General features: G+C 41.6%; 1 protein-coding gene and 1 long non-coding RNA gene across 6 annotated transcripts in view; one reads left to right on the top strand and one right to left on the bottom strand.

Annotated features, from left to right (window-relative positions):
- The first annotated feature begins 4,555 nt into the window (after positions 1 to 4,555).
- Positions 4,556 to 15,057, top strand: LOC129666520 (uncharacterized). The gene is made up of 3 exons (XR_008718587.1): positions 4,556 to 4,712; positions 6,736 to 6,997; positions 14,955 to 15,057. It is a non-coding gene; the product is annotated as an uncharacterized LOC129666520 (long non-coding RNA).
- Fat1 (FAT atypical cadherin 1) overlaps positions 14,390 to 18,320 on the bottom strand; it is a 118,954-nt gene continuing 115,023 nt past the window's right edge. For 3 of the 5 annotated variants that reach the window (XM_055593658.1, XM_055593661.1, XM_055593659.1), the window contains 2 exons: positions 16,746 to 16,781; positions 14,390 to 15,816 (listed from right to left, as the gene is read on the bottom strand). In XM_055593658.1, coding sequence (XP_055449633.1) covers positions 15,188 to 15,816; positions 16,746 to 16,781 — 665 coding nt within the window. In that variant the 3' untranslated portion in view covers positions 14,390 to 15,187. The remainder of the gene's footprint in view (positions 15,817 to 16,745; positions 16,782 to 18,320) is intronic. The other 2 variants (XM_055593660.1, XM_055593663.1) reach the window with 2 other exon arrangements.

The raw sequence follows: 18,320 nt of genomic DNA, 5'->3' as shown, positions 1-18,320 counted from the left end.
CTGGTGTAGAACCACAATGTAAGATTTCTGCCAAGTGGATGAGCCAGCTCTGTGCAGAGCAAAACAAAACCCCCAAAACTTTCTGAGGCATAGGGAAGAGGACTTACACAAACTAGGAAACACAGGATGCTCTCATATTGAACACTTAAGAGTTTCATGTTCTTTATCTGTTTTATATTAGGCCAATTCCCAATCACCTCCAAAGTTCCTTTGGAAGAATTAAAAAAAAAAAAAAAGAAAGAAAGAAAAGGAGGTTTGAATAAGATGAATATCAGAAAATTACATTAAAAATTAAGCAACGAGGCCTAGTGGATTGTGTCATAGCTCTGGAGGCTGAGACAAGAGGATCGATGCCAGTTCGGGGAACAACTTGAGTGGCAGGCTCAGCCAGTGTTGGAGCATAAAATCCTGTCTCAACAAATTATGTTAAGTACATTACATTCACCAATACGTTCAAGAAGAAATGAACTGCAGAACCGAGGGGCCTGTACTTGTGGCTCTGCTGATAGCGTGCCTATCTAGTGTTCATGAAATCCTAGGTTCCATCCTTAGTGCTGTAAAAACTGGGTATGGCAGCCCAATCATGTAAACAAAGCACTCAGGAGCGATGGCAAAGGATGGTAAGATCAAGGCTATCCTTGGCTATTCAGGACCAACCTGGTCTAAAAAAACGATAATGATAAATAAAACACAGATTTGAGAAGGCTAACATCTTAAATTAGCGAGGAGAGGGATAGATGATGAAAGCAAAGAAACACTTAAGGAAAGGGTGAAGGATTCTATAGCCTCTGGGTGAGGAAGAGCTCTCTCAGTAAGCATGGGCAAGAAAGCAGGACAGAAAACCATCATGAGCATAGAAAAGGCTGCAAGAGCTGTCACCAACTGAACTAGGGATTTCTGCACAGCCCTGGGGAGATATCTCACATGGGCTGTCCTACACAATGCTAATCTGACAGGGTTTGACGTGGAGAGGACCACGCTGGCTGAAACGCCGTAACAGTGGTAATGTGAGGTAATGTGCCGAAGTTAGCAATTGGTAGTGGGTAGGGGTCGTTTTTGAACCTGAGTCCCTCTGATTCCACAGCTACAGATCTCATTCCTAAGTGACACTGTTTCTCAACAGACTATAACTGACCACAAAAATATTTGCTGTCTATAATTAAAAAATACCGTGAACTGTTTAAACATAAATAAACCAGAGGAGTGACTATGATGTAGCCAAGAACGAGGCATTAAGGAGCTTATAAAATACTTTTTTTTCCAAGTGAATGTGGGTGAAAACAATAGCAGTATTACTAAAGCTTGTAATTAGGAAATAATTAAAAACTGGACATTAAGAACTGGTAGTATAGTATATACTTAGCATAGCTAATACCCTTGGTTCTGTTCCTGGAACCATCACCTCAATTCAGAAAGGCTCAATATCTGAGTAAATACACAAAGCCCTTTCCTCCACTTTCTCTTTGAAGCTCTTTAAAAATCTATATTTAAAAATCTAAAATTGGGCAAGAGAGATGTCTCAATGGCTCAACTTGACAAGTATGAGGCCTGAGTTCTTTTTACCCCCCTTTTTATTGAAAATAGATTTTTTTTTCTCATATAATATATTCTGATTATGGTTTTTGCTCCCTTTCCACCTCCCAGTTATACCCCACTCCTCCCATCCCGCCCCCTCATGGTAAGACCCGAGTTCTTATCTCCAGAACCCACATAGACATGCCTGTGTGTCCAGATGGAGAGCAGAGAAAGGAAAACCATCAGAAGTCCGTCGTCAGCAACCCAGTGTTTCCGTCAGTGAAGAACAAAGAAACTGCCTCAAAGAAGGTAGAAGGCAAGGGCGGGCACTCAAAGCCCAAGGCTGTTCTCTGACATTCACATCTGTGCCTTGGCATGTGCTCTCTCTGTTTGTCCCTCTCCCTCTCCTTCTCCCTCCCTCTCTCCCCCTCCTTTCACTTCCCCTCTCTCACACACAGGAGCTGGGGTAGAACAAAACCTAAAGTTGTGATTTTGATTCATGTGGTTGATAACACATACAGATGTATTAAATATCAATACTCTAGGGCTGGGGGTAGATAGCTCGAGTGGTAAAATGCACTACACAAGCATAACGATGTGAGTTCAGTCCCCCAAATCCGTATTTGAAAACCTGGGTATGATGGCATGCTTAATGATCTCAGAGCTGAGAAGGCAGAGACAGATCCCTGGCTCTTACTGTTCATCCAGTCTGTCTCTAGGTTCCAGTGTGAGATCCTGTCTCCAAAACCAAGGTGGACAGCTCCTGCAGAACACCTGGCGTTGACCTCTGACCTCCACATACACCCTCACACAGGTACCTGTGTGCACAGGAACATGCACAAACACACACTTACATGCAGATACACACAAACAGCTCGAAAGCCCGAAAGTTGGGGCACACAATGATAAGAGATTTTTTCGTAGTCATGGCTTATATTAAGAGCTACAGCGGACAAGACCGGGTTAAGGGTGGATTTGCCATCTTTGTGGTCACCACGGCCAGGCAAAGCGTCTGTGTAACTGTGCTCTCCATGCATCTTCAGAGACTGACCCAGAAAGAATGCCCGAGATCAAAGCTGCTCTGAGTATATTATCTCAGAGGGGTGGATCTCCTCGGGGAAAGGAATGAGGTCCACCTCACAGGACGGGAGGATTTGCCAGTTTCAGTGCAGCAACGGAGAAAGACGTGTTTTTCTGCTTCAGCTGAAAACCTGAATCATTAATTTCCTTATAAATGTGTTCTCTGCTGCTCAAAACCTTGCTGAACACGAATCCTGAATACATTAAAAGCCTCTTTGAGATTTTGTTTGTTTGTTTGTTTGTTTGTTTGTTTTCTACCACAGAAGCAGAAGGTGTGTGATCATACGTTTCATACCTGAACACTGCTAGCTGTGTAAAGGATACTGGAGTGTGAACACACATGAGAGAGAGAGAGAGAGAAAGAGAGAGAGAGAGAGAGAGAGAGAGAGAGGAAGAGGAAGGTCACAATCTATAGGAATTTGCCTACAGCTAAAATAACAGAGACATGTACAAAGATCTCATAAACTTAGTTCTGCCTCAAGGAAACACTTAGGTTTCCACCATGAGTTCATCTATAGCAGACCGAGACCTCATCTTAAACCCGGAGGGGGAAACTCCTATCCCTTTGATCTAAGCAGGAGTTCTGTTTTTCTAGAGGGCCCTCCATAAAGCTTGGATTAGAGCCGGTGCCTGAATGTCATGAGCAATTTCACACCAAGTGTCTACTGAGCACTTCTGGGAAATTTCAGTAAGTCAGAACACTAGTAACCCAGGATGCATGGCTGTAAAAAATTAAGGGGTTTTGCCAGAAGGAAGCCGGTGAAGTGTCTCTGTGTGTGACTGGGCTGGGGAAGGAGAGCCAATAAACGGAATTGACAAGGTGCAAGCACTTTCAGAGTTTGCAGACCACAGAGTGATGATACAGGGTGGAGCTTCCACCGTGGATCAGTTTCCCTCCCACCTCCCAGAAGCTGTGAATGTCTGGGAACGTTTCAAATCAGGGGCCCAACAGCCCCACCTCCATTGTCCATGCTAGCAAGACCAGGAGGTTTCCCTCTGTGTTCCTTTCTTTCAGGGACAGCATGAACCCATCAGTTGTCCAGGAGGGCATTGCTATTGTGTTTTAAACCAGAAATTTACTCATGGCGATTCCCCTCATCTTCAGTTGGTGTCGGGAGAGGTCCTGGCACCCCTCTACTGTGCCCAAATGCAGGGCTGTATCAGTCACGGTACTTTAGGATTCTGTGGTGTTTTCTTGCTGCTGCTGTTTCCGTGTGTTCACACTGGAAATCAGACTCACGGCTTCACACAAGCAGGTCAAACATTCTACCTGCTGAGCTATGTCCGCACAAGGTGTCTTGGTTTTGAAAAGAATATTTACGAATTGAGTAGGCAAGGTCTTTAATTTTGATCTACTCACTGAGAAACAAAAACAAAAAGCAAAACAAACAAACAGAACAAACAAAACCCCCTTATTGTAATAGCTCTGTTCTTTGTAATTGGGCAGGGGAGGGGAAGTTTTGTTTGTGTTGTAAGATAGGATCTCACATATCCCTGACCTCAAACTTCCAAGGGTAACTTCGAACTTATAACCTTCCTGCTTCTGCTCCCTGGGGGGTAGAGCTTCAGTCATGTGCCACCACCATGCCCAGCTCTCTGCCGTTCTGGAGATCAAGCCAAGGCCTTCTTCTATGCACCCCCTGCCCTGCGTCCCCAGCCTCCATAGTTCTATTTTTAATGAAAGGACTGCTCCAGAGCTCCGTGCAGGTAACCCGCTAACTACACCAAGAAACCGTTTCCCAGCCAAAGATCATGACTACTCTTAAGTAGTTCATGGTTCTGTTGACTGTGTAAAGAGAAAGCGATCTAAGCTAATGTTTGTGAACACGGAGCTCCTGAGGTCAATAAAGTAAGCAAAGAACAGAAAGGATGAAAGAGGCCCAGGGCAGAGTGAGGACAAGGGGTGGAGCTTTGGCATCTCTAGGACTTTAAGCTAAGGTGAAATGGACAGCAAGAGGCAATGTGTCGGGGAAGCAAGCTGAGAGAAGGAGAGCTGCAAATTTGACCCTGAAGAACAGCAAGGACCTTGTCCACCGCTCACTATGTTGGCTTGAAGGAGGTTCCTCCCTACTCATGGGCATGTGAATATTTGATTCCCAGTCGGTGACACTGTTTGGGTAGGTTTAGGAGGTGTGGCCTTGCTGGAGGAAGCATGGCACTGGGGACAGGCTTTGGGGTTTCCAAAGTCATGGGTGGCTCTTAATGCTCTCTTTCTGCTACCTGGATGTGGTTCAAGTGATGAGCTCTAGGTTGGTCTTCTGGCCACCATTCTGCCTGTTGCCTTACCTTTTCCCCTGACACCACGGGCATCTACTTAGCCTCCTGGAACAGTAAGCCCCAAAACAAAGAAGTCTTCATTCTGGACATTGCTGTGGTGACAGCGTTTTATCACAGCAATTGGAACGTCACTAAGATTTAATCTTGTCACTGAGAACAAAGAACTATAAAGTGGGGATGCTGACAATAGCTACTTCCCTATGCTGTGGTTATAATCGCATAGCTAAGGTTCACAGACAAGCGCGTGGTCCCAGACACCTTGGGATCTGTCACTGTTATCTCAGTGCCTCGCCTTGTTATTCAGTGCAAGCTGCAGGTCCCTGCACGTGGTAAGAGCCAAACCCACAGCACAGAAGTTAATTTCCGGAACCTTGGTTTTCAATGAGGTGTATATTTTACAGCTGTGTGAATTTCCTTAGTAAAAGTTACAAATTTGTACTATTGAGAATTTATTCTTATTAAGAATAATTTCTTTTTATTATTTTCATCATTTTTAAGTAGCTTATAAGCTTATACCATGTACATACCTAATTAAACAAGCACCATTTGTTGAAGATGCTTGCTTTTTTCCATTGTATATTTCTGACTTCTTTATAAAAAATCAGGTGTCCATAGGTGTGTGGATATATGTTAGGGCTTTGATTCTATTCCATTGGTCAACATGTCTGTTTTTGCACCAATATCATGTAATTTTTATTAATACAGCTTGAAATCCAGGGTGGTGATACCTTTGAAAGTTCTTTTATTATATAGGATTGTTTTAGCTCTCTTCGGTTTTCTGTTTTACAATATGAAGTTGAGTATTGTCCTTTAAAGTAAAAAGCTTTGTTGGGTTTTTGATGGGGATTGTGTTGAATATGTAGATTAATTTTGGTAGGCTGATCATTTTTACTGTTAGTCCTACCGATCCATGAACATGGGAGATCTTTCGGTCTTCTGATATCTTCTTCCATTTCTTTCATCAGAGGATTGAAGTTTTTATCTTACAGATGTTTCACTTGCTTGGTTAGAGCTACCCCAAGATATTTTATATTATTTGTGGCTATTGTGAAAGGTGTTGTTTCCCTGATTTCTTTCTCAACTTATTTTTCATTTGTATACGGGAGAGCTACTGATTTAATATCTAGTATCCGGCCACTTTGCTGAAAGTGTTTAGCAGCTGTAGGGGTCCCTGGTAGAATTTTTAGGGGCTTTTATGATATGATAGTATCATATCATCTGCAGATAATAATAACGTTGACTTTTTCCTTTTCAATTTGTGTCTTCTTGATCTCTTTTAGTTGTCTTATTGCTCTAGCAAAAACTTCAAGCACTATATTAAATAGATGCAGAGAGAGTGGATATGCTAACAAGTGTCTCTGTGGTAGGATACAGAGTCCTTTCAAGGTTGGGTGTAATGGCGCTCACCTTTAATCCCAGCACTCGGGAGGCAGAGGCAGGAAGGTCTCCGAGTTTGAGGCCTGCTTGGTCTACATAGCAAGTGCCATGACAGACAGTACTACACAGAGAGACCTTGTCTCAAAAACAAAACAGTAACAACAACTCCAGAGGCCTTTCGGTACATGCACAGGAATGGTACCGCTGGGTCATGCAGTAGTTCTAGTCTTGGCTTTCTGAGGGACTTCACTATTTTCCACAAGGGCTGCACTGGTGTATCTTCCCATAGCAATGGCTTTTTCTTTCCCATATCTTCACCAGTATTTGTTGTCATTTGTTTTCTTGATTCTCACTGGGGTGAGGTAGAATTTTATTTTGCATCTTTCTGATGGACCGAAAACAATTCCTACCTTAGCAGATTCCTATTGGATAAGATTTATTTATTGGTCACATTATTTAGCAAGACAAATTTTTGTTTTTCACAAGGTTTATGGATATGATTTTTATGTTGTCCGTGTGACCTTACAACAGAACATCTATTTTAAAGTATGCACCTACCAGGAAGACACAACAGAAAAGGACGTTCTGTTCAATATGTGGTGTCAAGAAGACTCAATTCGTGCTCTGCCCTCATCTTATACAATGTGCAAAAGTAATTCAAAGGAGGTGAAAAACCCAAGCATACAACCTGAAATCACAAAGCCTCTACAAGAGGATGTATGGAAGAATCTCACTGACACCAACTTTGGTAAGTTTTTTTTTTTTTTTTTTTTTTTTTTTTAAGATGAGTCTGACAATTCTAAGAAAATTGAAATTTGCTGAATCTAACTATCTTTGCATTAAAACTGTGAAAAGATCATGGATCAAAGATGACAGGTGGCTTCATACCATAGGACTTGCTGGTTCACAGTTTGCGTCGTCTGTATCGAGTCTGTGCTTGTGAATAGATATGTCAGTCAACAGTTAACTATTTTAGGCTTTCTTCCTTCAGAGAGGTTTGTGTATGTGTGTGTGTCAACTCATAAGTCAGAAATATTTAATTCAATATCAAAGAACTACAGATTGAATCTTGAGCTCTGACCAAACGTAAAAACTGATGTCATGCAACAAATAGTGTCTATGGTTTTGCTTTGTTCGATAGGAGACAGGGTCTGGCAAAGGAGCATTGGTAGGCCAAATTGCTTTGGAGATAATGAGGCCTTGGAATTTGCTTCAAGTCTCTTGGCTCTTCATCTATAGCGCAAGGATTACAGGCATGTGCCACTATGCCTGGCCACCAACGTGATTTGCAGATTCTAGTGTTCGTTCGTAATGGTGGAAATTGACACTTCATCAGGGGCACCCCCAGCTGACTTATGCAATTCTTTTTATATGCATTTAGAAATTATTACTTATATGCAAATACAAAGGTCAGAGGACAAGTAAGTCATGGGTTTTCTCCTTCTACTGTGCTGGTTCTCGGTATGGTATTAAGCTCAAGTCTTCAGGTTGATTAGCAAACTCCTCTGCTGGCTGAGTCATCTTGCCAGCCCTGTCAGTGTATTTTAATGAAACAGTTTCAAAAGAAATCTTCAGAACACCATTTTTAGAAGACTTTTTTTTTTTTTTTTTGAAGCGCATTCAGAGGTGGATCTCTTGTTGCAGAGATCTGACGTTTACAACTCAGTTTTTAAAAGATACTAATTGAAAGTGCTTGTGAGTGACACCTATTGGCGACTTTAACTTCGAGGAGATGGCCCTATTGGTCAGCCAAGTGGACAAGAAGCCAGGGAAGGAAGGATGGGAAAGCCTGGGGGAGAGGGAAGCAACACATAGTGAAAGGGAATGGAAAACTGTCGGAAGGTTGCACCAGCGGGAGAGGGTGTGTGGGAGAGCGCTAGAACGGAGGACAGTGCTTGCCCTGGTCCTTGGCATCAGAGAGCAGCTTGAGAAAGCTAAGCACAGGCCATCATGACGTCCAGATATCGGATTACCCTGACTGGAATCTGGAGAACGGTGTGTGGAAAAAGACAGCGCTTGTTCTTACAGAGGAAATTCGTGTTTGGACATCATTTTAAGATGAAGCTTCTCTGGACTCAAGAGTCAGTGTTTGATCAGCTACGTTGCAAATGGTGAGCTCTCCAGAGGTAGAGGTTTTCTAGAGCTGGAAAAGTAGGCTTTCCCCAAATATTCGCTCAGTTATTCATAGATAAAGTCCTTCTAAGACCAATCATAACCTTAGGTATTTTTCAGCATTTTCCTTATTGTAAGGCCTAGATTCAGTGGGGGGGGGGGGGGGGGGGGGGAATTAGCAACATGCGACAGTAACACTGGTGTTTATGGTTTAAAACATCTCCATCTGGAGTCCGTGAGAGAGCTCAGCAGATAATGGCACTTGCTGGCCAAGCCTAGTGACCTGAGTTTGATTTCTGGAATCTACATGATGGTGGAAGAAGGGATCTGATTCCACCAAGTTGTTCTTTGACCTGCACATACTATGGTATGCATGCTTACACAAATACATCATGTATAGCACAAACAATGCACACACATGCACACATGGGTATAAAACTCATAACTTTTATAAGCATATATGAGAGCACTAAACTGCAGGATTCCAAATTATCAAATTTATGAAAATTGCCTCTATAGAAAGTAGACTGTCAATATTTGGTTAAATTTTATAAAGATTTGATGCCCTAAAGCCCTATGTCTTATAAAATTAAGCTATACAGAGGACCAACATTCAATACCCATCACCCATACAGTGGCTAATTAATCTCTAACTCTAGTTTAGGGAGACCCTTGCCTTCTTCTGACCTTTGAGTGCATAGGCACACTCACAGCACAGAGACATACATGCAGGCAAATACTCATAAGGTAAAAATAAATAAATCTCTTAAAAATTAAATTAAGCCACAGACTAATCATAAATTCACAAGTGCAGATTTCCTGGATTTTTAGCTTAAAATTTCCTCTGTTCTTCTTTTAGTAGAAAAGTCTCCTTATTGTTTGTGTGATACATTTAAAGTGTCTGGTGCCTTAAAGTAATTTAATTACTACAGTCGTTCTTTGGTTTTGAAAATTAAATAAATATATTTTATTAAAACATTTCCCAGACAACTAGATATCTTCTTTTTGTAACACAAACGGAAACCCTGACAATTGCCACTTGTGCTGGCTAGTCTTATTTTAACTAGAGAGACAAATTAGAGGTATCTGAAAGGAGGGAACATTGAAAAACTGTCTCCACAAGGTCCAGCTATAGGCAATATCTTAATTAGTGATCGATGAGAGAGAGTCCAGTCAATTGTGGGTGGGGCTATCCCTGGACTGGTGGTCCTAGTTTCTATAAGAAAGCAGGCTGAGCAGGCCATGGGGAGCAAACCAGTAAGCAGCACCCCTCAATGGCCTCTCCATTGGCTCCTACCTCCAGGTTCCTGCCCTGTTTGAGTTCCTGTCCTGGTTTCCTTCAATAAGGAATTTGGAAGTACAAGCTGAATACATCATTTCCTCTCCAACTTGCTTTTGGTCATGGTGTTTTGTTACAGCAATAGAAACCCTAATTAAGACACTACAGATGAACTTGGAAGCCATCATGCTGAGTCAGATGAGTCAGACACAGAAAAATACCTGGTTTCACTCAAATGTGGAACAAACAAAACCAAAAAACCAGACACATAGAAACTGAGAGAAGTAAAATGGCTACTAGCCATGAAGGACGTGAGAGAGAGGTGGAGGTCAAAGGGCACACAATTTTATGTATGCAGCTTGAGTTGTACTAGAGCACAGTATGAAGACTCCAGCTATGTGTTACTTTCCTGTGGCTGTGGTGAAACAACCAAGGCAATATATGCAAAATGCAAGAAAATGTTTATTTTGGGCTTACGGTTGTAGAGGGAGGACACACAATGGCATAACAGTAAGAAGCCACAGCAGGAAGCTAAAAGATGACACGTTCGACCCCAAACATGAAGCAGAGAGAGTGAACTGGAAGGGAGGCTGGGCTATGAAGTTCCCAAGCCCACTGCTTGAAATAGACTTTCTCCAAGACTCCACAAGTAAACAGCCCCACCAACTGGAGAGCGAGTTTTCAGATAAATGAGCCTGTGGGGGACATTCCTCATTCAACTTACCAAAATAGGACATTTGCCAACAGAGTGTTAGAAATTGTTCATTTGTTTATTGACTCTCTTGTGTTTTGTCACCCAAACTTGTGTGGGACCCATGATTCTCCTGCCTCTGTCTCCCAAGGGCGGGGATTACAGTCCTGTGCTACCATACCCAGGTCCCAGTACTTTTCTCATGTACACATACACACACACCCTAGTAACATTTGAGATGATAGGATAAATATGAATTTGCTTGACTACAAAGTAATCATTTTACTATGTGTACCAAAACTATGTGTATCAAAACATGATGCATTATGTAAATAAATATAATTTAAAAAATAATGCAAGAGCCCAATTTGAAACAGAAAAAAAAATATAAACACCAGTCACAAAGACTAGAACAGCATGTAAATGTCTATTAGCAGTTCTGACTGGCAGATAGGTTAAGGCTGTGGATTTGAAAAAGTAGAACTGTGTTCCTAAGTATTTGACTGGAGGTCAACACATGCTCAAGGAGAGGTGCATTCTTACATCAAAACTATTGGTTAGGGCCATAAACACCAAAATGAATTGAAGTAACAGTCATTAGGTACTTTGACAATTCCATCTTACCCCTTGAGATAATTGGATAATGGCTATGATGTAGAAAAATAGCTCCTATTTATCTCTTCCACATACAAGCACACTATTAGCTCTTTACAAGATGTATTGGGTCTGATGACATTTTCATTGAAATATATCATGTTTTCTCCCTCTGGGGTGTAACATCATTTGAAAAGGTAGCCACTTACATGTCCACCCAGCACAACAACAAGGGCATGAAGCCCCTAAGAGTTCACAAGGGTTGGGATTTTGTTGAAAAAAAAAAATAAAGCTCTCCATTTTTATTCGATTCAAGTGGTTCATCCTGTTCATAGCAGAGGCTGTAAACGGCTAGTGAGGAAATTAAATTCTGACGAACAACTCTCCCCTCAGCTGGTGCACTAATTGAAATTGAACTAATGTCTTTGCTGAAGAGCAATCAGAAAGTACAGAGAATGAATCTGCAATAGAGAAAACAGTCCACAGCGACCTTCAGAGCTCCTGACTAATCTCAGTAGACTGAGTTCAGCAGACATATTCTTCCCATTGCCAGCCAGTGAAGGTAGAGACTGTAGTTCACAGGGTACCATTAGCTAAAAGCAGGTGGAATGAAGGGTCAGGATAATTGTGAGGCATCATGGATTACCACCCCCAAACTTACCTTCACACAAGTTCATGCAAATGGAATCAAAATTAAAGCTAAGGTCACAAAGATGACCCATTTCCTCTCTAGATTTTATTTTCATTGAAATAACTTCTCTCAAAGCATTTTATTTTTTTCAGTAGAATGGAGGGTAGGATTGTCTTGAGTCTCTGGAAAGTCTACTGCAGAGATATTGCTCTGCTGGCCCCATGCTAGGCTGCTCTCAATGCAAAGAGAAGAGAAAAAGTATTGCCAACCACTTGGGTCAAAAAACTTGCAGCAGGGTGCCTGCTTTACACCATTGGAATTCCAGAGTTTCACGTTATAAGCAATGTTCTAGATACAAAGGATCCACATTTCCAGAAATCTGTCTGAAGAGAAGTAAAAATTAATACTTAAAGCGTTTAATGCTGAAACTGCAATAAAGGAATGAAAAATGTCTTATAAGTAGCAGATAGATTAACGACTAACTTGTTGACAAAGAACTGCTTTGCAGCTCCTTAAGATATTATTTGAAAAATGACCTCACTCTTTGAGGTGAGCAAGCAGGATACAAGGCTTGGTACAGTACCAATTTAGGTGTACCGCACTTCAGTGATATACTCACAGACCTAACTCACTGCACAGATTGGACGGCCACTGCACTTAGATGATGCACTGATTCTGAATATATCCAAATCATTTATTGTTCTAAATTAAGAGAACAGTAACAATAGAACGGCAGCTCTAAAATGGGCTGATTTTACTCCTGAGATCTTTTTCTACTCTTCCATTCCAATCCTGCCTACTGATGCTATGAACAGAAAGAAACCAAGAGCTAACAGCAATGTCAACCTGAAAGACCAGAGAAGGATGATGTCTTAAATCCATAGTCCACTATTCCAGCAAGCTAAGCATTCCACAAAGGAACAAAAGCAAATGTAGAAGGAAAGATGGGATCACTCCTTCTAATTGTAGTTTTATTTTCTCCAGCTTTACCAGGTATAACCATTCTCTGCTGGAACACTCATTTCCCAGGCATTCGTATTCTTGTCACCTCACTCATTTTATAATTTCATTCAAATAACAGCTTACCTTCTGAAAAGGCAAGCTCTCCTTTCCTTCTCTCATAGACATGTCACTTTCCAAATCAAAATCTGTCTCTTTAATTTTGTATATTTTTCTGATTGGTCCTACTTCCTATACCACAGCATAAGCCCCAAGAAATTTTGTCCATCTGTGCATCATATGGAACAACATATACTTATTTATATTTTATATTTATATATTTGTGTTTGAATGCTTGGCTCATGTGGAATGGCACTTTTAGGTGTGGTCTTGTTGGCAGAAGTGCATGGAGGAGGGTTTTGAGGTCTCATATGTGCTCAAGCTATGTCTAGTGGGGCAGTCTCCTCCTGCTGCCTCTGCATTATGCTGTAAAGCTCTCACCTCCTCCTCCAGCGCCACATCTCACTGCTTGTCACCATGCTTCTTGCCATGATGATTATTCACTAAACCTCTGAAACTGTAAGCCAGGACCAACGAGATGTTTTCTTTTAGAAGAGTTGGCGTGAACTGGGAGTGGTGGCGCACGTGGCATGTAATCCCAGCACTTGGTGAGGCAGAGGCAGGTGGAGGTCAAAAACCAACCAACCAACTAACCAAAACAAACAAGAGTCGCTGTGGTCATGGCTTCTCCTCACAGCAATGGAAACCCCAACTGAGAGAACTCATGCAGCACTGTCTATAAGGGTAAAATGATGCGGTGTATCAGCAGTGGAGTGTTAACAGACACGATATAGTACTTGGAATATGCAAAAGGAGAATGCTGAGAACAGCGTAAAGGGTTGTATGTTATGGTATCAAAGTGCATGGGACAGATGGGGTTGGTATATGTTAGTTCTCTACTCTTTTTAAATTTCGTGACTGTATACACACACACAGCCATGCACAGGCAAGCGTGCTTGCGCGCGCACACACACACACACACACACACACACACCCTGACAAAGATGTTTATCATACTGAGTTCAAAGCCAACATCTTTCTAAAGTTACCAGGAAGTAGTTCTCAACTGTGGGTTGTGACCTCTTTGGCAAAACTCTACTCTATCTCCAAAAATATTTTCATTGCAATTCATAACCGTAGCAAAATTACTGTTATGAAGTAGCATTAAAAAATAACTTTATGGTTAAGAGTCACCACAACCTGAGGAACTGTATTAAAGGGTCGCAACATTAGGAGGGTTAAGAACCATGTCTCTAAGGAACCATGATTCTGTGTAATCCTTACCAGGTTGGCTGGTATATATATATATATCTGCTGAACGGATGCATTTTAATCCTATAAAGATAAATGAAAAATACCTTAAGATTTCATATTGTCATACAAAAGTATAAGTTTATGATAAAAGTGAAAAAAATGTTTCATAAGTGACTTCGATATATGACTGTGACAAAGATTTTTTTTTAAGTATTTTCAAATTGTGGCTGGTAGTATTAATAAATTAAAAATATATAAGGGGGTATTTTCTTGGTTAAGATACACACACATACACTTCTACATACAAACACACACACATGTAATTTAATTGATGTGTCTTACAACTGGGCATGTTTGCAGGCAACTATAATCCCAGCACTAGGGAAGCTGGGATGGGAGGGTTTAAGGAACACTCAGATGCTCATTTATTGGCCATATACTGCCACCTAGAGGCTACATACATGGCCTGGTCTGGCTTTCCCAACTGGAGTAAGCACTTTACATCTATATTGATCCCTCTATTTCAATTTGCCAGGTGAATCATGAACAGCAATATAAACGCAGAAGAAAACCAGGCAGCAAAGCTAAAGTATTTTATTAATAATTTATTGTCAGTAAGAAAGGCTGGCTAATGATAGTTTTCAGTAAAAACCTTTACAAGACCATTGCATCACAAATATACAGACACTATAAAAACTGTGTCATGGTGGTTTTGGTTCTAAACAGGTATGCAGAAGGTCCCCTTTACACTTTCCAATAATGAAAAATGTTTATAATCCTAATACAGCAACCCATTTAAGACATGTCCAGTAACAGGTCTCCCTCACCTTCTATGTACAGCTAGAAACGACTGGACTGAAATGTGTTAATGAAATGTCACTTCAGTGGGAAAGAACAGAGCGAAACCCTGGTTACATTAGAAAATCAGGGTGCTAGGCAATGACACTAACACCACCCAAATCCAGCAGAAAACAAATGCACAATGCGTCCTGGAAACCTAGTTAAATCTATTTAAAAAAAAAAAAATCAAATATGTACATAAAATTTACACAAAAAAAGCAAAATTAAAATAATCAAATCTATATAAATACATGAATCATGCTAACAAGATGACAGGACCGATTTCTGTTTCATTACTTTAACAGAGACACATCTAAATACGAAAAGATGCTCAAGATGGCACAGGCGATGAAAACCTCATCAGTTACAGTCGGTTAGGACACTGGAAATGGCTAACAGGGCAAGAGGCATGTGACTCCGTGCAGCCACGCCCACTGCGGCCTGAGGACGAAAGACTGCTGCAAAGAACAACTGGGAGATCATTGCTACCTCCTCTAGGTTGGGTAAAGTCCAGGCACTTTGGGGAGGAGTTTGAGCGTCACACCTCTGTATGCTGTTGGGAATCCAGTGGAGGAATTGTCACCTCTTCAAAGTGGCCGTCATCTCCACTCTCATAGTCACTCATCATGACCTCAGACTCCACTTCACAGCACGCTGACACGTCGGAGCAGGAAGCTGTGGAGGCGTACACAGACATGGGCATGTTTTCTACGGTGGGGGCTTCGAAGTTTCTTTGATACCCTGGAGGGTAGGGGGGATAGGGTTCTCTACATGTACTCTTCTCCCCAGTGCCTTCTTTTTGAGGTTCGGACATATCGACGGGGTAGAAATTGGGCAGATACTGATTCAGGTTGAACCTCTGCCGACTCCTGGAGGAAGATCCCAAGCTACCCGCTGCAGGCATGTCTCTGGGTGGGTGTATGGACTCGAACTGGTCGCTGAATTCTGGAGGCAATGGTGGCAGTTCATCAGGCGCAGGAAAGTCCTCCGGTGGGGGTGGAAAGTCACTTTCAATGTCATAACCCCCAGGGTAATAGTCAGTGTCAATGGCATTTGGGTCTGCCGAGTAGAGGGGTGTGTGCTCGTCAATAACCTCGTAATTGGGGAACTCCTGTATGTCTGGCAGAGGGACACTCGGCATCCAGTCTGATGTATCCCAGTGGTACCCTTGGTAGAAAAGAAAACGAGATTTCAGTTGGTTTCTTAGCTTCCGTGCCTCGGGGAAAGGGCTCCGAGTATCAGACACAAGTGTATGTGCATTCATTCCAAGCTCATCCCTTGAAGACATAGCCCCACCCTGACACCGTGACTATTTCCGGAATGTGAACTTGCGGGTTTAGTACGTATCTGACATTCAAGGCAACAGAAGCGGCTGCACCATACAGAACACATGCAGTTCTCTACCAACAATCCTAACCACTCGTCAACTGTCCTTCTGTACCTGCTGGCCCTGCTTGGTAAGAAGGCGGCACAGGAAGTTAGTAAGAGGCTTTCAAAGCGAAGGGCTTTGGGGGAAATTCCAAACATCACTGAGCTCTGTGCGGCCTGTCAGCTAAAAATACTAATTAAGGCAAAACCAAAAATAACAAAAACAGCTTCTAACTAAGATGTGAAATTCAGCAGAAAAGGTAACAGTATAGTCATTCTGGTTTTATTAGCCATGAACAGAACAATGAATTATTTTAATTCATTGGAGGGTAGGCGTCAACCGATATCCCTAAATCAAACAAATATAACCAAATAAAGTGTTTAAAAAAAAAAGTTTGTAACAGGCTATAACAATCAATCTTTGTTACCATTTAATAGGACTAGGGATCCTTATGGAAAGTATGACAATAACATTTTTTTTTTTTTTATTTTAAAGAAAATCAAGCCATAACTTAAGGGTAGGTGTTCTATCTTTCTCTCCTTAGGATTTAAACAGTTCTCTGACAGCTGAGAAAAGGTTAGGCAATCCATCTTTCAAGGCAGTGCACAGCCGCGGGCTTAGTTACTGCGGTAGCCTCGGGCACCCAAGTGAAGCTCAGCGGCATTGGGCCAGTCGTTCCCAGTGACTTTTAGTGATTATTAACGCACAGCTGGCATGCATAAGTCACCTCTTGGTTTGCTGAGGTCAGGAGCAGCCAAAGATTCTTTTGGTGGCAGAGTAGAAAGAAAAGAAAACATTGATAATTAAAACAGATAGACACTGCTGAAATGGCAACACAGATAAGCACACGGTACAATATAATGTGTTTGTGGAAGCCCGGGCAGCCAGACACGCTGACTTTGCCTCATTCTCTCTAATGAGCACAAATGAGAAATTCATGTTGCACAAACTAGGCTGGGATGTGGAAACGAAAAAGAGATGAGCGATGATACCCTAGAGACCCTGCTGTATCTGGGAAACAGGGTTTTCTTAGGAAAATTATCAACTACAGGCACTAATGCAAAATATATTGACTGGTTACTTGAGTGATAACTAAAACCATTTGAAGCCACACAATGTACATACACTTTCTCGCTCATCAGAACCTTCAAGAGTGTAAGTTCTGAGAAACTGATGTTAAATGCTCACTGACAACCAAAAGTTGACTGTCTCACAAGACCTTACTTACTTTCACTGTGATTTTTATTTTATTCTTAAAAAAGATTATTTATTTATTATGTATACAGTATTCTGCCTGAATGTATGCATGCAGGCCAGAAGAGGGTACCAAATCTCATTGTAGATGGTTGTGAGCCACCATGTGGTTGCCGGGAATTGAACTCAGGACCTCTGGAAGCGCAACCAGTGCTCTTAACCTCTGAGCCATCTCTCCAGCCCCCTCACTGGGCTTTTTATAAATAAAAAAGTCTGTTAATCTTTCCTCAGTGAGCTCCTTAACTAGCTACGTTTATTCTTTGGCCTCTTTCCATCAACTGTAACTATACTCTCTATCCATGGAGGCGGAGAGAAAATCTCAGGATGCCAGGAGGCTTAGCCTGGCTAAGCTGCAGACTGGTTTTCTGTAAGAAATAAAGGAAAAAATCCAAAGAAGAACAACCCTTTAGGTAGGCTGTCACCACTGTAAGAATGGTAGTAATGGCAGAGCTATGGTCACCTTTCTAGACGGAGGTAATGCTTTCTGCACACTCCATAACATCCTTGAAAACTGTACGAATAAAAGGAGTATTTGGAGAAAGTATCTAAGGGGTTTTTGCTCATCTACTATAACACAGTAAATTTCTCTATACATGAGGATTGGCAACCTTTGTTGTAAACTAAGCATTTGATAACTCATTTTCAACTTTAAATTTACTTTAGGTAAGAAAAAAAAATAAATCAGTAGAAATTCCGTTGAGGAGACTGTTTAAGATCTTTCAACGGTTTAAACTTTGCCTCTTTAAACTATCAATATTTAAAATACTGGAATGTCACCCTGTTTTAACTAAAATTGGGTAGACAAAATACAGATAATGTTCTGATTCGCAAAGTGAAAACAGTACTTTAGAGGAAAATAGACTAAGTCCCTTAGTGATTGGAACCACTGAGGGCAAACTTGCCTTGCTACCCTCCCTCCAAATCCAGCAGGAGACCTCACCCCTTCCTCCTAAAAGGTGCCTGCTCACAGGTGTTTATTGCTAGTCATGTTTGACTAGCACTGTGTGTGTGTGTGTGTGTGTGTGTGTGTGTGTGTGTGTGTGTGTGT

Source organism: Psammomys obesus, unplaced genomic scaffold, assembly GCF_907164565.1.
Source record: "Psammomys obesus unplaced genomic scaffold, mPsaObe1.curated_primary_1811, whole genome shotgun sequence".
NCBI lineage: Eukaryota > Metazoa > Chordata > Mammalia > Rodentia > Muridae > Psammomys > Psammomys obesus.
The sequence above is the reverse complement of the archived record's forward strand: the minus strand, read 5'-3'. Positions and strand labels throughout refer to the sequence as shown.